General features: G+C 51.2%; 1 protein-coding gene across 1 annotated transcript in view; it reads left to right on the top strand.

Moving 5' to 3' along the window:
* UACA (uveal autoantigen with coiled-coil domains and ankyrin repeats) overlaps window positions 1-7,982 on the top strand; it is a 31,351-nt gene extending 23,369 nt beyond the window's left edge. The window contains exons 16-19 of the mRNA XM_030456897.1: window positions 426-3,116; window positions 3,567-3,719; window positions 5,260-5,325; window positions 6,256-7,982. Coding sequence (XP_030312757.1) covers window positions 426-3,116; window positions 3,567-3,719; window positions 5,260-5,325; window positions 6,256-6,327 — 2,982 coding nt within the window. The 3' untranslated portion in view covers window positions 6,328-7,982. The remainder of the gene's footprint in view (window positions 1-425; window positions 3,117-3,566; window positions 3,720-5,259; window positions 5,326-6,255) is intronic.
* The last annotated feature ends 11,038 nt before the right edge of the window (window positions 7,983-19,020 follow it).

Raw genomic sequence — 19,020 nt, 5'->3', positions numbered from 1 at the left:
ATTCCTGCCACTTTGGTTCACTGGACAATAAATTAAGTTTCTGCCTTTCTCAGGCTTCCCAGAGAGGAGGTTCTGGTAACCAGGACACTGTTCTGATTCCTTTTAGAATTACTTCCTTGTGCTTGAGGGATAGGAGAGATCCCTTAATACATTAACTTTCTTCTGGCAGCTAAGTGATCAAATGTGAATGGCAAGGGAAATGAAACTCATTTACCTGCTCGTTGGTGTCAGCAGGGGCTGTGATTGGGAAGCAGAAATACACATCTTCAGTAACAGGGGCAAGAATAGATTTCTGTGTTTCTAAGAAGAAAAATCTTGCCCAAATTCCATGCCTAGGTTTGGGACAGTTTTCCAGGTGACAGCTGCTGTGTGGGACTTGTCAAACTTGTGAACATCTCTCCATCTCTCTGCCAATTTATTTTCAGTCCAGGTCTATGCTGAGACCCCTGGAGCTCTCCCTGCCCAGCCAGTCCTCCAGTTCAGAGAAGGAAACTTTAAAGAAAGAACTGGACAGCCTGAGGACCTGCTATGGTGCAGCAAAAGAAGAAATGAACAAACTGCAGAGGGAGCTGGCTCAGAAGGTGTCTGAATGCAAAGCTTTGGCACTGGAGTGTGAGAGAACCAAGGCAGAGTCTGATGGGCAGATCAAACAGCTGGAGGATGCTTTAAAGGATGTGCAGAAAAGAATGTTTGAGTCTGAAGGCAAAGTTAAGCAGATGCAGAGCCACTTCCTTGCTCTGAAAGATCACCTGAATAATGAAGCTGCTGTGGGAAGCAGCAAGGTGCTGGAGGAGCTGAAGGATCAGCTAAAAGAAATGAAAGCAAAGTATGAGGGAGCCTCTGCTGAAGTGGGGAAACTGAGGAACCAGATCAAGCAGAACGAGCTGCTGGTGGCAGAATTTAAGCGAGATGAAGGGAGGCTGGTGGAGGAAAATAAAAGGTTGCAGAAGGAGCTTGTGAAGTTGGAGATGGAGAGAGATAAAAGGGGAAGGAAGGTGACAGAGCTGGAAGGGCAGCTGGAAGAGGCAGCGGGCAGGTTATCCCACTCTGTGCCTGCAGAGCAGTTTGAACACATGAAGAGTTTGTTATCAAATGAAGTGAGTGAGAAGGTGAGGGAGCTGGCAGAGCTGGAGGCAGAGCATGGGAAGCTGCAGGCAGAAATGAGGCTGCTAAAGAGGGAATCTGAGAGTCAGAAGGCTCAGCTTGCTCAGCATGTAAAGCCAGAAGAGCACGAGCAAATGAGGAGTGGGTTTGAGCAAGAAAACGAGGAGCTCAGGAGGACGATTTCTGAGTTGTCACAGAAGAATCAGACGCTGCAGAAGGAGCTCGAAAGGCTGCAGGTTGACAACAAGGCACTCAAGCAGCAAATCCAAATGCTAAAAACTGAAATTAAAAGCCATAATGTGCCTTTAAAAATTCATGAGGAGTTGAAGAAAACAAATGATCTGGCTGTTGGTGACCTGACAAAAAAGCTTTTTGAAATGACAAAGAAGTACAGCGAAAGCAAAGCAGAAGCTGAAAAGTTGCTGGCAGAGAAAAACAACTTAAGTGAGGAGATCAGCCACTTCCAGGCTGTGTGCCTGACTCCAGAGCAGCACAGAAAGGAAGTGGAAGCTTTAAAATCTAATGGCATTGAGCTTGAAAAGGAGCTTAACGAGCTTCAGAAAAAATATGATGATGAGCAAGCAAAAGTGTGCAAAGTGGTCTCTGAAAATGCAGCCATGAGGGAGAGACTCAGGGATCAGGGTGTGCTGGCTGCAAGGCACGAGGAGGTGAAAACAGCCTTGAATAACACCCTGGAAAAGACCACCAGGGAGCTGTCAGATCTGAAGGAGAAAACTGAGGTGATAAAGCAAGAGTTCACCAGGGTGAATGAAGAAAATGGAGCTTTGAAAAACAAGGTGAGGGTCTTAGAGAATCAGTTGCAGACGGAGTGTATAAGTTTGAAAGATCACGAAAGTGCAGTGGCTGCTTTAACTAGAAGTGTGCAGGAGCTGCAGGGGAGCAATGCTGAAGTGAGGGCTGAGTATAAGAGGGGACAGGAGGAAATTGTGCAGTTGCATGCAGAGATAGAAGCCCAGAAGAAGGAACTTGACACAATTCAGGAATGCATCAAGTCCAAATATGCCCCTCTTGCCTCCTTTGAAGACAGAGAACAAAGCTTTGAGGCCACAGTGAGAGGATTAAAAGCAGAGCTGCAGGAGCAGGTGCAGAAGTGCAGAGCAAGTGAGGAGGAATGCAAGAAGTGCAAAGAGGAGAACGAAAAGCTGAGGAGCGGGGTTCTGTCCATCCAAAGTGACCTCCAGCACAACTATGTCCTTGCTGAGAAGTCCCGTGAGATGGAGAAGATGTTTGCAGGGAAAATGGAGGAGCTGAACGAGCAGCTGAGAGAATTGCTGCAGAAATACACAGGTCAGAAAGGAGAGGAAAAGGAGGAGCAGGAGGGTGCCAAGCAGCCCCTGAGCAGGGAGGCTCAGCATCTCTCAGCAGAAGAAATTGAAGCCTTGAAGAAGGCTCTGGGCCACACTGTGGAGGATCTGAAGGAAGCCCTGAGGAGCAAGAAGGAGGATTATGACAAAGAAACCCTGAGAGTGGGAGAACTGCAGCAGGAACTCTCAGAGCTGAGAAAATCCTCAGTGCCTTTGGTGGAATATACACAAATGAAGGAGATGCTGGAGCAGGAAATAACAGCAACCAAAACCACCTTGAGGGAAAAGGAAGAGGAAAACCAGGCTAAGAAGGAGGAAATCCTGAAGCTGCAGGCTGAGGTGCAGCTCACTCAGGAAGCTTTAAGAGACCTGGAGAGCAAAGAAGTGGTTGGCATGGCTGAGTACAAGTCCATGAGAAGTGCTCTGGAGGCCCAGATCAGCAGCATAGCTGCAAATCTGTCTGATGTGAACAAAAAGTACAAGGAAGCCTGTGAGGAGGCTTTGCAGGCCAGGAGGAGTGAGCTCTGTCTGAAGGATGAGAAGGAATTGCTTCAGCTGAGGAGCTGCAGCATCGAGCAGGAAATTAAGGACCAGAAAGAAAGGTGTGATAAATCACTGACAACAATCATTGATCTGCAGAAGAGAATACAGGAGTCTGCCAAGCAGGTGGAAGCCAAGGATAACAAGGTAGGATGTGCCACTTCATGCTCTTGATCATCTTATACTGGTGAGGAACCAGAATCCAAGCAGCTGGGTTGTGAACTCAGCATTAGGTCCCCAGGACTGCTCCAGATGCAGTCCTGCCTTTGGTAGTACAGTACTAAATTTTTCTGATTTCTGCTCTGTTTCAGCCCTCACGTGTAGTATTGAAACCCTGAAAATCAGCCTGGAAGTTTAAATAGACTTCTGGGTGTCAGCTTGTGGTGTTTGTTCAGCTTCCCTGCCTTGGTCTTTGTTCTTTGTCCTTTTTAGAAATTACCCCTGGAATCTCTTCAGAGCAGAAGTCAGTGATGTTGGTAGCTGACCTCCAGGGTCTGTAACTTTAAAAAAATGTTCAGGAATGTTAGTTTTTAGTAAGTGAGACATCCTTAAATGATGTTTTTGTGCCTTTTTTTTTTTTTTTTCCTAAAAAAAAAGATAACAGAGCTGCTAAATGATGTGGAGCGTTTAAAACAAGCTCTTAATGGCTTGTCTCAGCTCACATACACCACTGGGATTCCCTCCAAGAGGCAGAGCCAGCAGGTTGAAATGCTCCAGAACCAAGTGAAAACACTGCAGCAGCAACTAGTGGTAAGTAATTGTGCCACGTGGGGCTTGAGATGTGCTGGTGTTGCTCCCTTTTTTTTGGATAAACAAGGAAATAGGTCTGTGGTCACTGGAGCACTGGGGTTGCCTGGCTTGGACTTCAAAAGTAAGAGTGTTCATGTATTATTTTTCCCCCCCTGTCTGCTTGCTTCTGTAAATTTGTCTTCCTTCTGCGTGTTGGAGTTGCAAAATTTGGGAACTTTCCCAGCTGAAAAGGACACAGACAATTTGCAGAATGTTCCTACCAGACAGGCTGCTGCAGTTCATGCCAAGACCTTTTCTGTGGGCAAATTCCATGTTTATTTTGCAAAAAAAGCCCAACCCCACACCAGCCTTCCCTTTTCTCACTTTGAAAGGAAGTGTGGGGGGGTCCTTAATGGTTTGGAGTTCGTGTTCCCCTGTCTGCAAACACAGTGAAGTGTTGTTGCTGTCATCAAGTACTCCCAGGGATGGGGAACACTTTGGGGGAAGTGCTGGGATTTTGTGCACAGATGAGTTTTAAAGCTCATAATTAAAGCTGTGTGTGTGAGCAGAGTTCCTTGGGAGTCTGTGCAGAGGTAGGATACATCTTTAATAGTTTTTGCAAGGGTGACCCTTAGGAAGCAAAGCCTTCTTAAATTGAATGGTTTTGAGGAGCTAAACGAGGCTCTTGATGAAATTATAAGTTTTTATCTCAGCTCCTGGGCTGACACAGATCAGCCTCTCTCTGAGAGCCCTGCAGCAAAATTGCTCTGCTGAAGTAAGCAATAAAAAAGGAAAGGAGTGGGGTTATTTCTTGATTAACAGAGGGAACAGATGAGGCTGCCTTTAACCTTGGGATTCTTCTCTGGGCACCCTGTAAGGTCACAGCACCAAGGCCACAGAGCTGGGCAAAGAGGGCAAGAGCAGATGTGCTCAGCCCTGGTGAGGCCACAGCTTGAGTCCTGTGTCCAGTTCTGGGCCCCTCAGCTCAGGAAGGAGCTTGAGGTGCTGGAGCAGGTCCAGAGAAGAGCAAGGAGGCTGTGAAGGGATCCAGCAGAATTGCTGTGAGGAAGGGCTGAGGGAGCTGGGGGTGTTGAGGCTGGAGAAGAGGAGGCTCAGGGGAGACCTCATCACTCTCTGCAACTCCCTGAAAGGAGGTTGGAGCCAGGGGGGGTCGGGGAGGTATCAGTGGGATAAGAGGGCACGGACTAAAGAATTCTTCCCTAATATCCAACCTAAACCTCCCCTGGTTTAGGGGAGGAGAGCTTCAGCTCTGCCAGGGGAGGTTTAGGTTGGATATTAGGAAAGGATTCTTTGCAGAGAGGGTGATCAGACACTGGAATGCCCAGGGAGGGGGTGGATTCTCCGTGTCTGGAGGTTTTTAAGAAGAGCCTGGATGTGGCACTGAGTGCCATGGGCTGGGAACCACAGGGGGAGTGGATCAAGGGTTGGACTTGGTGATCTCTGAGGTCCCTTCCAACCCAGCCCATTCTGTGATTCTGTGATTCTATGATTCTATGTTGATTTTTGCTGACCACCTCCTCTCCCTGTCTCCTTTTTACAGGATGCCAAAAGGCAGCACCAGGAGGTGGTTGCAGTTTACAGGACACATCTCCTGAGTGCTGTGCAGGTAGGAGGCTGCTGGGACTCTGCCAGCTCAGTGCTGGAAAACCTCAGATTCGGAACCAGCACCAAGGACCCGGTGTTGGGCTGAGGGTTTTAATTCAGAAGGGACTGACCCAGCACAAAAAGCACTCTGCCCTCTCCTGGTGACCTGCATGGGCACACCAGTGCCACACCCACCAGTGTCACACCTGTGTCACACAAATGGCACACCCACCAGTGCCACACCCACCAGTGTCACACCAGTGGCACACCCACCAGTGGCACACCCGGGTCACAAATGGCACACCCACCAGTGTCACACCCACCAGTGTCACACCTGTGTCACCAATGGCACACCAGTTACACACCCACCAGTGTCACACCTGTGTCACACCAATGGCACACCAGTTACACACCCACCAGTGTCACACAAATGGCACACACACGCGTGGCACACACACCAGTGCCACACAAATGGCACACCAGTGTCACACCCACCCGTGTCACACCAGTGTCACACCAGTGACCTGCTTTGCAGGGTGGGAGGTGCTGCCTGCTGGTGTGAGCACCCTGGGAATTCTGCCCCATCCCAGGTGATGCTGGAGAGCAACGGGGCAGAAGTTGGGACCTTGTGCAGACCTGGCCTCTGGCTCTGCCTCAGCAAAGAGCTGATCAACTCATTTAACTAATTAATGTCCTGAGGCTGCAGATATTGCAGCATGCAGAGGAGGAACCATTACTGCAGCACATGGGGGGTAGAAATAACCCTTTTTTCCCCAAATGATGCTTTATGACTGCTGTGGCTCTGCTTTCTCTGACACTCAGTATTTCAGGTTTCACAGCAGTGAGTCAGGACTTCTGGGGGGTGATTCTGAAGAATCTCCTGCTGTTAGTGAGGGGGGGCTGGCATTTCATGGGATCCCTAATTCCTCTTCTCACTCTTTGCTTGCTCCAGGGCCACATGGATGAAGATGTCCAAGCTGCTTTGCTCCAGATCATTCGGATGAGGCAGGGACTTGTCTGCTGAGGGGCTTGGTGCCTTTGCTGCTGTGATGACAGGAGTGGAAACCTTCCTGGGATTTGTGGAGCTCAGAGCAGGGCTGCAGGGAGAACCCCCAAGCAGGAAACACCTCACAGAGTTGGAATGTCTTTTGTCTTCTAAAACAGGGTTGCTAAGGTTTTCAGAGCTGGTACTGGTTTGTTTTTCAGTAGCTAAGTAAAAGATGTGGAGCATCTTTTAGAGCTGGTATGCAAGTCAAAATGATGACATGGTAGTTAAATTATTTTGATGTCTGATTGACCTCTTTTTAAGAAGCAAGCCCCAACCCCAGAAGCTCCAGGTTTTATCCTACAACTTGAACTCTCATGTTAAAAATAAACTCTCTCCAGATGAGCTTGGCTAAGTCCTGTAGCTGTATATCTCCTTTAATGATTAAGAGAAAGTGGCTCTTGTGTCCCATAAGCTGATCATGACACTACAGCCTGCTGGGGAACTCAGAGGGATGGTGTTTAGGTCTGTGCTGTAACCTGGCTGGCCAAGTTACAGACTTTTATTTAAATACAAGCTTAAAAATGTAGTGCCTTTGCTTCTTGCAAGACTTAAAAAAACCCCAAAAAACCAGGTTTTCCAGCAAAACACTAACTTCTGTGTTTGCCTCTCCTGCCCTCTTCTCCCAGGATTGTTCAGGGAAGTTTTGTCAGTGGTTGCTGCAGGCTGGAGCTGTGGGATTGTGATCTGAGCACAGGGGTTCTGCTTGTGCCTCATTTCAGGGCTCAGGAGCTCACTGAGCTGCACACTGCAAAGTGTTCAAGCTCTGTCTCGTGGAAATTTTAAGGCATTTTCCTCTTAAGTGTAAGTTCTGCAGCACAGTGCCCCAGGCAGGAAGGATTCATGAGCTGAGGAGTTTTATTTGCTTGGAATCCACCTATTAAAACCAGACAGAGCTTGGTTTTTAACTGGAGGATGGTGTTCCCTCAGTAAGTGCTGTGAAATCAAACATGGAATTTAGGGCTATTCAGAGGAAATAATCCCAGGCTGAGGCTGATCCAGCAGGGTTAACTCCACTGGGCTGGAATCCTTTGCTTGTGAACTGGCAAGGGAAAATCTGGCATCCTGGTGCAGGAAAGCCAAACTTCCTCCCATCTTCCTGAGAAACAGAGGCAAAAGTCTGAGTGCAGAGCTCTCTGCTCCATGGGAGCTTCTCTAGAAGCCTCAGAGGCTTGGGCTCCTTTGGAGTTTTAATAGTATTATGATTGGTTCCTTTCTTTTTTTCTTTTTTTTTTGTTCTGTTTTGTCCCTTTTGGGGCAGTCTTGTTGCAGAACTGACGAGTCAGCTGCCACTAGAGGAGGATGCAGAGCTAGTGATGGATGTGCAGGGCAGTTTTTACCCTATAAATACCCTTAATATATTTACTAAATACGTGTCTGTAGTTAAACAGATCTGCTGCTTTCCTTTAATTTCCTAGAGGACTATTACAGAAAACATCTCAGTATAAATGTCACTTTTTAGCCAAACTCTTTAATGATTGCATTACTTGAAACTCCTGCTCCAGAGGAACTGTTTTGATAATACTAACTGGCATATTTTATATTGTATCTTTCCTTAACTGAGGGAGTCCTATGTTTGTTTTTCTAAACTTCTCCCATATTAGATTATCAATAAAACGTTTTCTTCTTTTTTTTATTGTAGTGCTCAGTTCTCTAAAAGGCACAGAAAGGACCTGGCAGAACTGGGATGCTCCCAGGTGCTGGTTAATGCCTCTTCTTTGGATGCTCTGTGGGTTTTTCTGTGTTTTGGTAAAATTGGGGTGACATTGGTTGGGACCCAAGGTTTGTCCCTGTTATTCTGAGGGACACAAAGGGCAAAGCTGCCCCGGGACATCAGGGCTGAGCCAGGCAACTTGCACCACTATTTTAATGAAATTAATTCACTTAATAGCTTTACCCTGCCTCCTGATCTGGTGCTGGGCAGTCTGCAGAATGATTCCTTCCAGCTCCCCAAACCCATCCCTTGGGGTGACTTGGCAGTGAAGGTTTCTCTGCACTCCCCATTACCTTGATTTAGTTTTGGTAGTTGTGATTGTTGTGCCCAGCCAGTGGGACATGAACATGAGCAAGGTGGTGAAGTTGTCAGGGGCTGAGCAGTTTGAGTGAAACTCATTTTTCAGTGGTTTTATTCCTTGGCTCCTTGGAGGAGCTGCTTGCACTCCGGGTTGGTAAGCAGCAGGGTTCTTGGAAATCTCTGATTTCACCTTGGGGAGGGAAAAAATACCCAAATAAATGTGTGTGTGTGTGAGAGAGGTTTCTCTGAAGGGGCACTTCAGGAAAACCATCTCAGTGTTGGATGTGTGGGGGGGTTCTCAGCTTCTGAGCCAGCTCCACAGAGCAGGGAATGTCCTGGCAGCTCTGGGTACTCCCAGGTGGGTTTCTACTGATTTGTTTTTATGTATTTCTGTCAGTGTTTTGATCTCCAACCTCAAAGGCTGGTTATTTAAAAGCCTTTCCAATAGTATTTTCTTTTTTTAAAGTAAAACCTTAGGGCTGAGCTCTGGCTGAGGCACCTGCAGCTCCAGAGCTGAGGGGCAGTGAGGAGCTGAAGCTCCTCGTTATATTAATGACTAATTAAGGTCCCTTTTGCAGCTTCAACCCAAAGCCATCTCACTTGAAGCATGAGCACCACTGCACGGCATGGTTTGGTTTTAAAGGAATAATTAGAATTTGTTTTTTCATGAAATATGAATTGTTGGTACCTGGGGTTGGGAAGTTGAGTGAGGGTTTTGGGTTTGCTTCTTTGATTTTGAAGTTTTCCTTAGAACTTCTCTGTCTTTGCTGCTCACCTGGTGCTAAAAAGGAGATAATGAAGCAGTGGAATGGCTGTGTGTGTGAGGAATCCCACCAGGTCCTTTGGCACATCCTGGGTGGCAATGGTTTCACTGCTGAATATCTCACTGCTTTGGTTTGGGGTGGGGTTTGGGGGTTTTGGTTTTTTGTTTGGTTGTTTGTTTGTGTTTTTGTTTGTTTGTGTTTTTGTTTGTTTGTGTTTTTGTTTGTTTGTGTTTTTGTTTGTGTTTTGTTTGTGTTTTTGTTTGGTTTTTTATTTTATTTTTGTTTGGTTTTTTTGGTGTTTTGGGTTTTTTGTTTTTTGGGTTTTGGGGTTTTTTTGTTTTTTGGCGTTTTTTTTGGTGTTTTCTGTTTTTTGTTTGGTTTTGGGTTTTTGTTTTGGTTTTTGTTTTTTTTTTTCTTGTTTTTTGGGTTTTTTGGTTGGTTGGTTGGTTTTTTGTTTTTGGTTTTTGGTTTTTTGGTTTGGGTTTTTTTTTTTTGTTTTTTTGGGGGTTTTTTGTTTGTTTTATTTTATTTTATTTTTATTATTATTTTTATTATTTATTTTTATTATTATTATTTTTATTTTATTATTTTTATTTTATTTTTATTATCCTGGTCCTGTTGGTCTCCCCCTGGTGCTGTCCTCCAGCAGAGATGCTGCTCTGTGTCCCCTGTGCAGCAGCCCCCCACTCTCTGGGTGCTGAGGCTCCTCCAGCCTTGTGGAAGGAAACCTCCTCCTTCCTCCTCCTTCCTCCTCCTTCCTCCTCCTTCCTCCTCCTTCCTCCTCCTTCCTCCTCCTTCCTCCTCCTTCCTCCTCCTTCCTCCTCCTTCCTCCTCCTTCCTCCTCCTTCCTCCTCCTTCCTCCTCCTCCTCCTCCTTCCTCCTCCTTCCTCCTCCTTCCTCCTCCTCTCCTGCTCCTTCCTCCTCCTCTCCTGCTCCTTCCTCCTCCTCTCCTGCTCCTCCCAGGGCCCTGGCCCCCCCTCACCATCATCCCATGGCCTGGAGCATCCTCCTGGCACCCTCAGCTGGGCAGGACTGACACAGCCACTGGGAGGTCTGCTCCTTCCTGCTCCCTCTTTTCCACGGCTTCTTCCTGCTGCCTTTCCCACCCAAGGCAGGTGTTTCCCTGGGCTGTGGCATCAGATGCCTCTGGAAGTGCAGCTGGGAGTCCTCAGCATCCCTCCAGCACCCCAAATCCCAGCCCTCCCTGGTGCTTCCCTTCCCTGCTTCACCCCCAGCACAGAAACTTCTCTTGAAGCATCACCTGGGAGCTGCCCTGACCTCAGCTCTGCTCTTGCTGTCACTCCTGGGCTCTGCTGCATAGGCTGGGCAGCAGAAATCAGTTATTTTTTATATATATTTTGTTTTTTTTTTAACAACCAAACCATCCCAATCCTGCAGTCTGCTTTGGGACCTGGCTCCCTGCTCCTTAGGCACCCATCCTCCCCACCCCACAGAACAGCTACGTCCTGTTGTTCAACAAGCCACAGAAAAGAATATTTTAACCCAACCTGGCCCTCCCTGCCTCTCCCTGCCCCTGCCCCCTGTGGTTTGGGGTTTCACTCAGTAGCTTTGCCATAAAACATTTGGTCCTCCTGCCCCTGAGTGGGAACACGACCCGTGGCTCCGTGACAAGCTCCGTGGCTTCCCTCTCCACTTAACATCCCCTACAAATTGCTTGCTCGACTTTGGCATCTTGCCTCGGAGGAGTTTGTGTCCTTTGGGGGGTTTAAATCAGCTCCTTGAGGCACTCGGGGCTGTAAGGAAGAGGCTTTTAGTTTGTGGGATCCCTCTCCCTGGGGTCACAGCAGCTGGGAGCCCCTGGGATGCTGATGGAACCAGAGAGAAACCCCCAAAGGCTGCCCTGGGAAAATGAACTTGGAGCAGTTCAGTGAAATGAAGAGGCATTTCTGGCCACATGGTATTCATTTGGGTTTTTATTGCTTGAACATGTCCTCACTGGAAGCCTTTCCCCGGGAGGCTGCTGGTGCCAGCTGCACACCTGGCAGCAGAGCTGGGCCTTTCATCTTCTCTGCTTTCTGTTATGATTGGAACCAAGGGTTGGCCCCAGATCAGACAAAGGGGGAGCTGAAAACCATCCTCAGAGCTGGTTTCTAGAGGAAGCCTTATAGGGTTGTGTGTGGGGGGTTTGGTTTGAGGTGTTTTTTTTTTTTTTGGGTTTTTTTTATTTCATTTTGGAGCTCTTGTATCAAGTTTATGTCCTGGCAGAGGCAGGAAACCATTGTGTACAATCTGGCAAGCAGAGCCAGCAGGCAGCCAGGCCAAAGGCTATAAATTATTATTTTAATTTCTTGGTTTATGGTTTCTTGTTGACTCTAGATCAATAGGAAAAAAAGGTGCACGGAGCCACCTCCTTTAATTAAAAGGCTGCTGTGATCAGGGCTGTGATGGGGAGAAGTGTGAAAAGGCTGTGCCTGGGGGCAGGTGCTGGGTTCCAGGGCAGGGTCTGATGCTTTCCACCCTCTCCTGGGTGCTGGGGTTTTCTTCTTCTAGAGGAGAAACCCAAGTGCAGGATTCATGAAGTCTCCTTCTGGCCTCTTCTGGGTTTGCATTCTCACATCCCGAGCCAGTGGACCTTGTTTCCCACAGAATGCAAAAAAGCCCATTTTAGTGGAACCTTTCTGCTTATTTCAAAATGATTCCAGTTTCGTTTCACCCCAGACTTCCCCCAAAGTGCTGAGATCCTTCGCATTCTGCACCCCTAGCAGGTGCAGCAATATTTTTCTTTCCGAAGAGTTTGCAGGGTGAGCTGCACATCTGTAACAGGGCTTGTGTGCTTCTGCTCATCGCCCCCAGACATGGCCATAATTAAATGCAGATATTAAAACTGAAGCCTCGTTTCTGCTCCATAATTCTTAGGAGAATGACCCATCGTCTGATAGTTGTTTGAAGTCTCAGTTAACCTCCAGTCGTTTGATGCTGAGCCTGCCTTTGATTTTGGTTTTGCTGTGGAAAAAAAAAAAAAGATGGGGAAAAAAAAAAGTGCATTTTGCAGACTCTTCAGGAAGGAAAGGTGCCCATCCTGCAGTGGTGCCCATCCTGCAGTGGTTCCCATCCTACAGTGGTGCCCATCCTGCAGTGGTTCCCATCCTGCAGTGGTGCCCATCCTGCAGTGGTGCCCATCCTGCAGTGGTGCCCATCCTGCAGTGGTGCCCATCCTGCAGTGGTTCCCATCCTGCAGTGGTGCTCATCCTGCAGTGGTGCCCATCCTGCAGTGGTGCCCATCCTGCAGTGGTGCCCATCCTGCAGTGGTTCCCATCCTGCAGTGGTTCCCATCCTGCAGTGGTGCTCATCCTGCAGTGGTGCTCATCCTGCAGTGGTTCCCATCCTGCAGTGGTGCCCATCCTGCAGTGGTGCCCATCCTGCAGTGGTGCCCATCCTGCAGTGGTGCCCATCCTGCAGTGGTGCCCATCCTGCAGTGGTTCCCATCCTGCTGGGGATCTCAGGTGGGAAATCTCCTGGGTGCTCAAGTCTGGGGATTTTTCCATTTCCAGGCTCTGCTGTTTCTGATGCTCAGAGCAAGGGCTGAGAGCAGGGCATGTCAGGGCTTGGAGGGAGCTCTGGGGGTGCTGGGGAGCTGGGTCTGGGGGCTTGGGGCAGAAGCCCAGTGTGGGATTTCCTCTGTGCTGGGGGTCCCTGAGGAACCCCCCCAGGTGCTCAGGAAACAGCACCAGAAATGTTCAATCTTCTGCACATTCCACCATCAAAATCAAAGCCAAAAGCTCTTCAGAAGCCTCTCTGCTTGTTTGTTTGGGTTTGGGTTTTGGTTTTGGTTTTTTTTCCCCCCCTGGGAGCTGTGATGTGAGATGAGCCACCCCTCTGTGCCAAGCAGGGAGGGGAGGAATTCCCCACTCCCACTCCCACCCGAGCTCCTGGTGTGGGAGCTGAGCTTGGCACCTCTGCAGCTTGCTGGGAGGATCCTTCCCTTTCCCCAGAGGCTTTGGCAGAGTTCCCAATGGAGCTGGAAATCCTTGGGGCTCTTCCAGTGCTGGGGCAAGGTGGGCAGGGAGCCAGGAGCCCCCCCCAACACCCCAGGGGTTTTCCAGCTCTCCTGAATTCTTTCACCTCTGTGGCACTGGTGCCTTTTTCACCTCCGTTCCTTCCCCTTCCCCTGTCCCAGCTGTTTCCTCCTCCAGAGAAAAGAGAAATTCCTCCTTCCCCAACCTGACAACTTGCTGGTAAGTGGCTTGTCAGCAGGGATGGGGACAGGGATGGTGGCAGTGAAGTGACAGCTCCTGGAGGGAGGGAAAAGAGCTGCTGGACACCCTTGGGAAGCTCAAACCCCCCTCCTGGAAGGGGCTGAGCCCTCTGTTTGCCATGGAGCAGGGGAAGCTGCCAGGCCCAGGGATCTGGGATTGCTGGGATGTTCTGGGGAGCAGGAATTTCCCAGGGGGTTGGGCATGGGGTGGGGAGGGCACAGGGATGGGGACAGTGGCCATGCACTGCCCAAGGTTGGTTTTTTCCTGCTGTGGGTCTGTTCTTGGGCAGCTCAGCTGCAGGTGGGGGTGGGGGCACAATCTGGGCTGGATTTTGAGGAATTCAGGTGTTGTCATGCTTTCCCCCTGGTGCTGGTGGGGCAGTTTCAACCCGGACTTGCCAACCCTGCCACGGGCTGTGAGGATTCACTGAACCCAGGTGAGAAGTCAGCAGGGTGCTCAGGGATGTGTGGGACCAGCTCAGCAACACCCCCCCGGGCTCCCACAGCTCATCCCAGCCCCCAGGCTCTGCCTTTTCCTTACCCTGTGCTGAGAGATCCCTGGGGGCTCTCCTGGACCCAGGATTTTGGGGGCACAGAGCCGAGGAGGAGCTGGGAGAGACTCCTGGTTTGGTGCCCAGACCTCTCTTTGGTGAGATCTTTTCAGCTGGCGGTAAAAGCCGAGTTGTGCCTCCCCAGGGAGGAGGAACAGGGCAGAGATTTGTGGGACACAGCATGGGACAGGGGGGGCACTGGTTGGTGCTGGGGCTCTGCTGGGTACCGGGCTCCTGATGCCTCCTCTGCTGCTTCCTGGGGTGATGCTCCCGTTAGCGGGAGAGGCGAGGACACATCTGGGGTTAAACCCGGGGGTCTGAGGCTCCCCTTGCTCCCCACTCCCCTCTCTTTGCCTCTCCCGGAGGAGGAGAGGAGCTGCGGGTGTCCCTGCCACCTGCAGATGGTGCCAGAGACGGGGACAAGAGCGAGCGGGACGGCCCCGCATCCCCAGCGCTGCCCTGGGGACAGGGATGTGCTGGGATGTGCTGGGATGTGCTGGGGAGGAGGAAAAAAATCGGTACCCAGGGGGTTCTGAATGCAGGGAGAGCTGGTACCGGCCCTCCTGCCTTGGGAGGCTGGGAATATTGGGTTGGAGCGTTGAAGGTGTGACAGAGGTGAAAAAGGTCCCTCACGGCTTTTTAAACAAAAATAATTGCTAGGTTTTTAATTCTTCCACATCGTGTCTGCTCTGGCACCGGTCTGGTCCTGGCCCTGCTGGTGCTGGGTGCAAGGCAAGCAGCAAGGTTTGCTCCTGAAGAGCCTCTGACAAAGGATAATATCTGAAGGAGGAGCCCATCCACCAACCCTCCAGAGCCAGAGCTCCCAGTCCAGCTCAGCTCCATCCCCTCTGCTGCTCTGGGAGCATCTCCCTTCCTTCTGAATATCCTGGGAGAAATGAATCTCTCAACCTGAGAGTCTTTAACGCTGTTTAAAAAACCAAAACAACAAAACAACCCCCCCAGCCAAACCCCGAGGCTACTCAGACTATCGAGTTGTTCTTTCCCCAAGACAAGAAGGGTGTCTGCAGAGCAGCAGGCTCTGCCCTGGCTCACAGCTATCACCAGCCTCAAACACTTGAGCTCTTCATTCCCAAGATGTCACCTTGAGCTGTTCTTTCCCAGTTTAAAAGGCCTTGTTGCTGGTAAGAACTGGGGGTTAACCACAGGTTCTGGTCTGTGCAGCCCCAGCCCCTCCTGCTGCAGTTGAGCATCCTGGCTCTGCTCAGCCCAGGGAAGCAGAGCTGGTGCTGAGCTGGGATTCATCTTCCTCTTCAGAAAGTGATGGAGCCTCCTGCAAGTGTCCCGCAAGCCCAGGACCTTTTCTGATGGATGTCCAGGAGCAGCATCCTCGGAGGAAGGTGGGACCACTGCCTGCTGCCCGGGGCACTGGGTGAACTGGTGGTGGGTGGTTTCCAGCCATGGGCTTGGCTTTCTGATTCGAAACGTGCTGGTTGGCTCTGGATCCTCCTGCTGAATCCCTGCTGCTCAGCCCACGTGTGGCCGGGCTGCTGACTGCAGCCAGGGACTGGCTCTGCTCGGGCTCTGCAGCAGCCCCTGGCTGGGATTGATGTCCTGTGGGCAGCCCAGCTGGATGCCGAGGGGGATGGAGGGGAGGGCACTTTCCTTTTCAAGTCTGCTTTCTGTGGAGCCTCGTTTCCTCGTAGGTGATAACTTTACAGAGGAGAGAAATGGTGCTGGGAGGGAAGGGAGGGTGCCGGGAGCCCATCTGGAGCTGCCCTGGGCTCTGGGTAACAGCTGGAGAGCAAAGGGAGCTGCCCTGGCAGGACTGGGGGGGTTTGACCCCTCTGCTCCCCGACAGGGCTCGTAGCTCTTTAGGATCAAAGCTTCTCACATTTGGTCCCTGGGCTTGAAGAAGCTCAAGTGTTTGCACTGCAGACAGGAGGGATTCTGGCTCTGCTCCCTGCCACCCATCCCCAGCTCCACTTTCCGAGCCTTCTCCTTGAAACTGTAGTTTACAAAAATAAAACCTAGATTAAAGCCAGTGCAGCTGCCCTGAGGTTTGAATCACTGCTGGTATGATGTGCTGCCAAAGAGAGAATTACTCAGGAGTGTGGATTAGAGCTGTTTGTCTCCAGGAAGACCTGGGCTTCAAAGCCAGGGAATTTTCACAGCTCTCCTGGTGCAGCCTCAGCTGGGAGGCTTGGGATGCTCCCCTGCATGGGCAGCAACCTCCCAGCTGGCTCTGAGCTGCTCCATCTCCTTCCCTCCTCTCTGCTTCCCAATTCTCCCATGCTCTTCCTTCATCTGGACCTGCCTGGCCAGGGCTGCCCTCCAGCCTTCCCCATTCCTGGCTCTCGCCAGCTGTAAAAACTCCAGAGCTTTGAAAAAATATTTTTCTTCCTGTTAGGAGAGAGGTGGGGGTTTTGTTTGTTTGCCTTGTTTGCTTGTCCTGCACCCTGCCAGCTCCTGCAGCACTGCTGGGGGGCCCAGTGCTCCAGGGAGGTTTGGACACCCCAGTTTGCAGCAGCTGCCTGAGGGCTCAGGTGCTCCTGGGGACAAGGTCCCCTCTGCCACCCAAGGTCCCCACAGTGACCACCACCCCTGGAAAGCACTGCAGCAGGTGTGTGTGTGGGGTGGTCTCATGGACCACAAGGTTCTGCCCATCCTAGGGTGAGGGTGGGTGCCCAGAGCTCCCTGCACACCTCTGCACGGAGGCTGCTGGCAGCTTGTCCTTGTCCTTGTCCCCTGCAGCAGGGCTGGACAAGCTCTCCTGTGCTCGGGTGGCTTCAGCTTTGCCCAGAGATGTGTCTGGCCAGGATGGGAGGTCCTGGCAGGGCTCTGAGTGCAGTGACCAGGATGCTCTGGAACGGGGATGGGGTTGTTGAAGGTGGGATCATCAGGGATGGGAATCTGGCCCTGGAGCAGCTCCTGGGTCCCTGGAAGGCAGACAGGGAATGGTGGGAGCAGCAAGGCTGTGGAGAAGGGACTGGAGTGTCTGGGGGGAAGGGAGCAGGCTGGAAGGGGGAAGGAAGGTGCTGGGGAATTCTCCAGGGTGTTTTTGGAGAAGAAAGGATTGAGGTGGTTGGGGGTGTTTTGATGGATCCAAGCTTTATTTATTAATGCTCTGCTTTTGGCTTGTTTGTCCCTCTCCTTAACAAGGTCGTGGCTGTAAAACAAAAATAGCATCCTTGATGGATCTTGGTCTCTCCTATTAAAACTCTCTTAAAAATGCAGTCTGGGTCTTTAAAAGTAGAAATCCAGCCTGGCCCAGAGGAGGGGTGAGGAGCCACCAGCTCCCCCACTGCAGAGAGAATTCCTCCCACCAAAGGAGGACCTGCTCCTTCATGCCTCCAGACCCCAGGATGGTTTAATTTCTGTGTCAGCACTAATTGATTGGAAGCAACAATTTTGCCAGACAAAGCTGTAAATTAGTTTCAAATGGGGGAAACAGGCCACCCACTGCCCAAATATCATATTGCAGTAACAACATTAAACACAGAGCAAACCATAACCCAGGGAAGGAAAACCCAAGTGAAACCAGATTTCCACTCATTCCCTTTCCCCAGGAAAGTGGAACCAGATGGTTTGTGGCTTTGATAATAAGAGAGACTTGATTCTTTCAGATACTGCTTAAGCTAAGTATCACACAAAGGGATGGGCTGAGAAGCAAAACCTCACAGGCATGAATCCTGCCTCTGGAGACCGTCGGCATGTGAAACCCTCCCAACAAAAACATTACAGGAAAACTCTCTTCCTAATTGCAGCCGAGCCCTGCTGGCTCAGCCAGCCCCTTCTCATCACCCAGGACCAGCCCAGCTCCCACAGCTTCCAGCCACAAAGGAAAATCCCTCCCTGGTTTTCCTGCAGGGCAGAGAGGAGGTGGGTGCCCAACCCTGCCTGGGGGCAAAGTGTCCTGAGAGCAGGACCGGGATGCCCAGGAGCAGCTGAGGGTCCTGGGGGTGCTGATCCTGGAGCAGAGGAGGCTCAGGGGAGGGAGAGCTTCTGGTTCTCTGCAACCCCCCGAGAGGAGGTTGGAGCCAGGGGGGGTCGGGCTCTGCTCCCAAGGAGCAAGGGATGGGACAAGAGGAACTTCTGGTCCCAAGCTGTGCCAGGGGAGGTTGAGGTTGGAAAGTTCCTCCCTGGCAGGGTCACCAAGCACTGTCCCAGGCTGCTCAGAGGTGGTGGAATCCCCATCCCTGGAAGGGTTTAGAAGCTGTGGAGATGCAGGGCTGAGGGACAGGGTTTGAGCACTGGGATTTTGGTGCTCATGGTTGGTAGGGTTGGGTTATGGTTGGAATGGATGATCTGAAAGCTCCTGTACAAGCAGGAAGGATTCCGTGCTCCCTGATGGCCCATAACCAGTGCCAGCACCCACCTCTGCAGTCCTCCAAGAGCTGGGGTGGGTGCTGGTGGTTCTTTTCTGTGCTTCCCTGCAGTTGTGTGTGGGGCAGAGCTCCCACCTGCAGGGTCCTGCAAGCCCTGAGAGAGGGCAGGCTGGCAGTGGCACCCATGGGTGCTCCTCAACCCTCCTGCCAGCAAGGCACTTGATGTCCCTGTGTCCCTCTGAAGTGGGGCAGGATTTTCTCACCAGTCACACCTCCTCCTGGCCTCTCCCCAGAGCTCTCCCTCTCCATACACGGGGCTGGAGCAGCTCTGGGGACAGGGGGAGAGATTTGGGGGTGTTCAGCCTGGAGAAGAGATCTTGGAGCAATGGGGAGAGCTCAGAGCAGCTCCCAGTGCCTGAAGGGGCTCCAGGAAAGCTGGGGAGGGACTTGGGACAAGGGCCTGGAGGGATGGGATGAGGGGGAAGGGTTTCCAGCTGCAAAACATCTGTCCTGGCCTGCAGCCCTGCATCAGGCTCTGCCCTGCTGCCAGCCTCTGGAGAGCAGCCTGGGTGTCTCAGTCCCTGTCTGGTTGCTGGGGATGAACTCAAACCCTTAACAGCTTTTGGCTGCTGATTTCCAGCAGCTCCAAACTCCGGGCAGCAAACTCCGGAGTGTCAGGGATAACCTCGGATTCCCAGCCCGGGGCCAGGCACCGGCACCCCCAGGACCCTCTGCCCGTGGCTGGGGGGCTCCTGGCTGCCCTGCCCGGAGGGTCTCTGCTCTTCTCCTCCTTCCTTCATCTCTGCTCCCCTGGAATTTGTTCCTGCCGGTGCTCTGTGTG

This window comes from Calypte anna, chromosome 10, assembly GCF_003957555.1.
Source record: "Calypte anna isolate BGI_N300 chromosome 10, bCalAnn1_v1.p, whole genome shotgun sequence".
NCBI classification, from domain to species: domain Eukaryota; kingdom Metazoa; phylum Chordata; class Aves; order Apodiformes; family Trochilidae; genus Calypte; species Calypte anna.
Note: the sequence above shows the minus strand (reverse complement) of the source record. Positions and strands in the feature narration are given on the sequence as shown.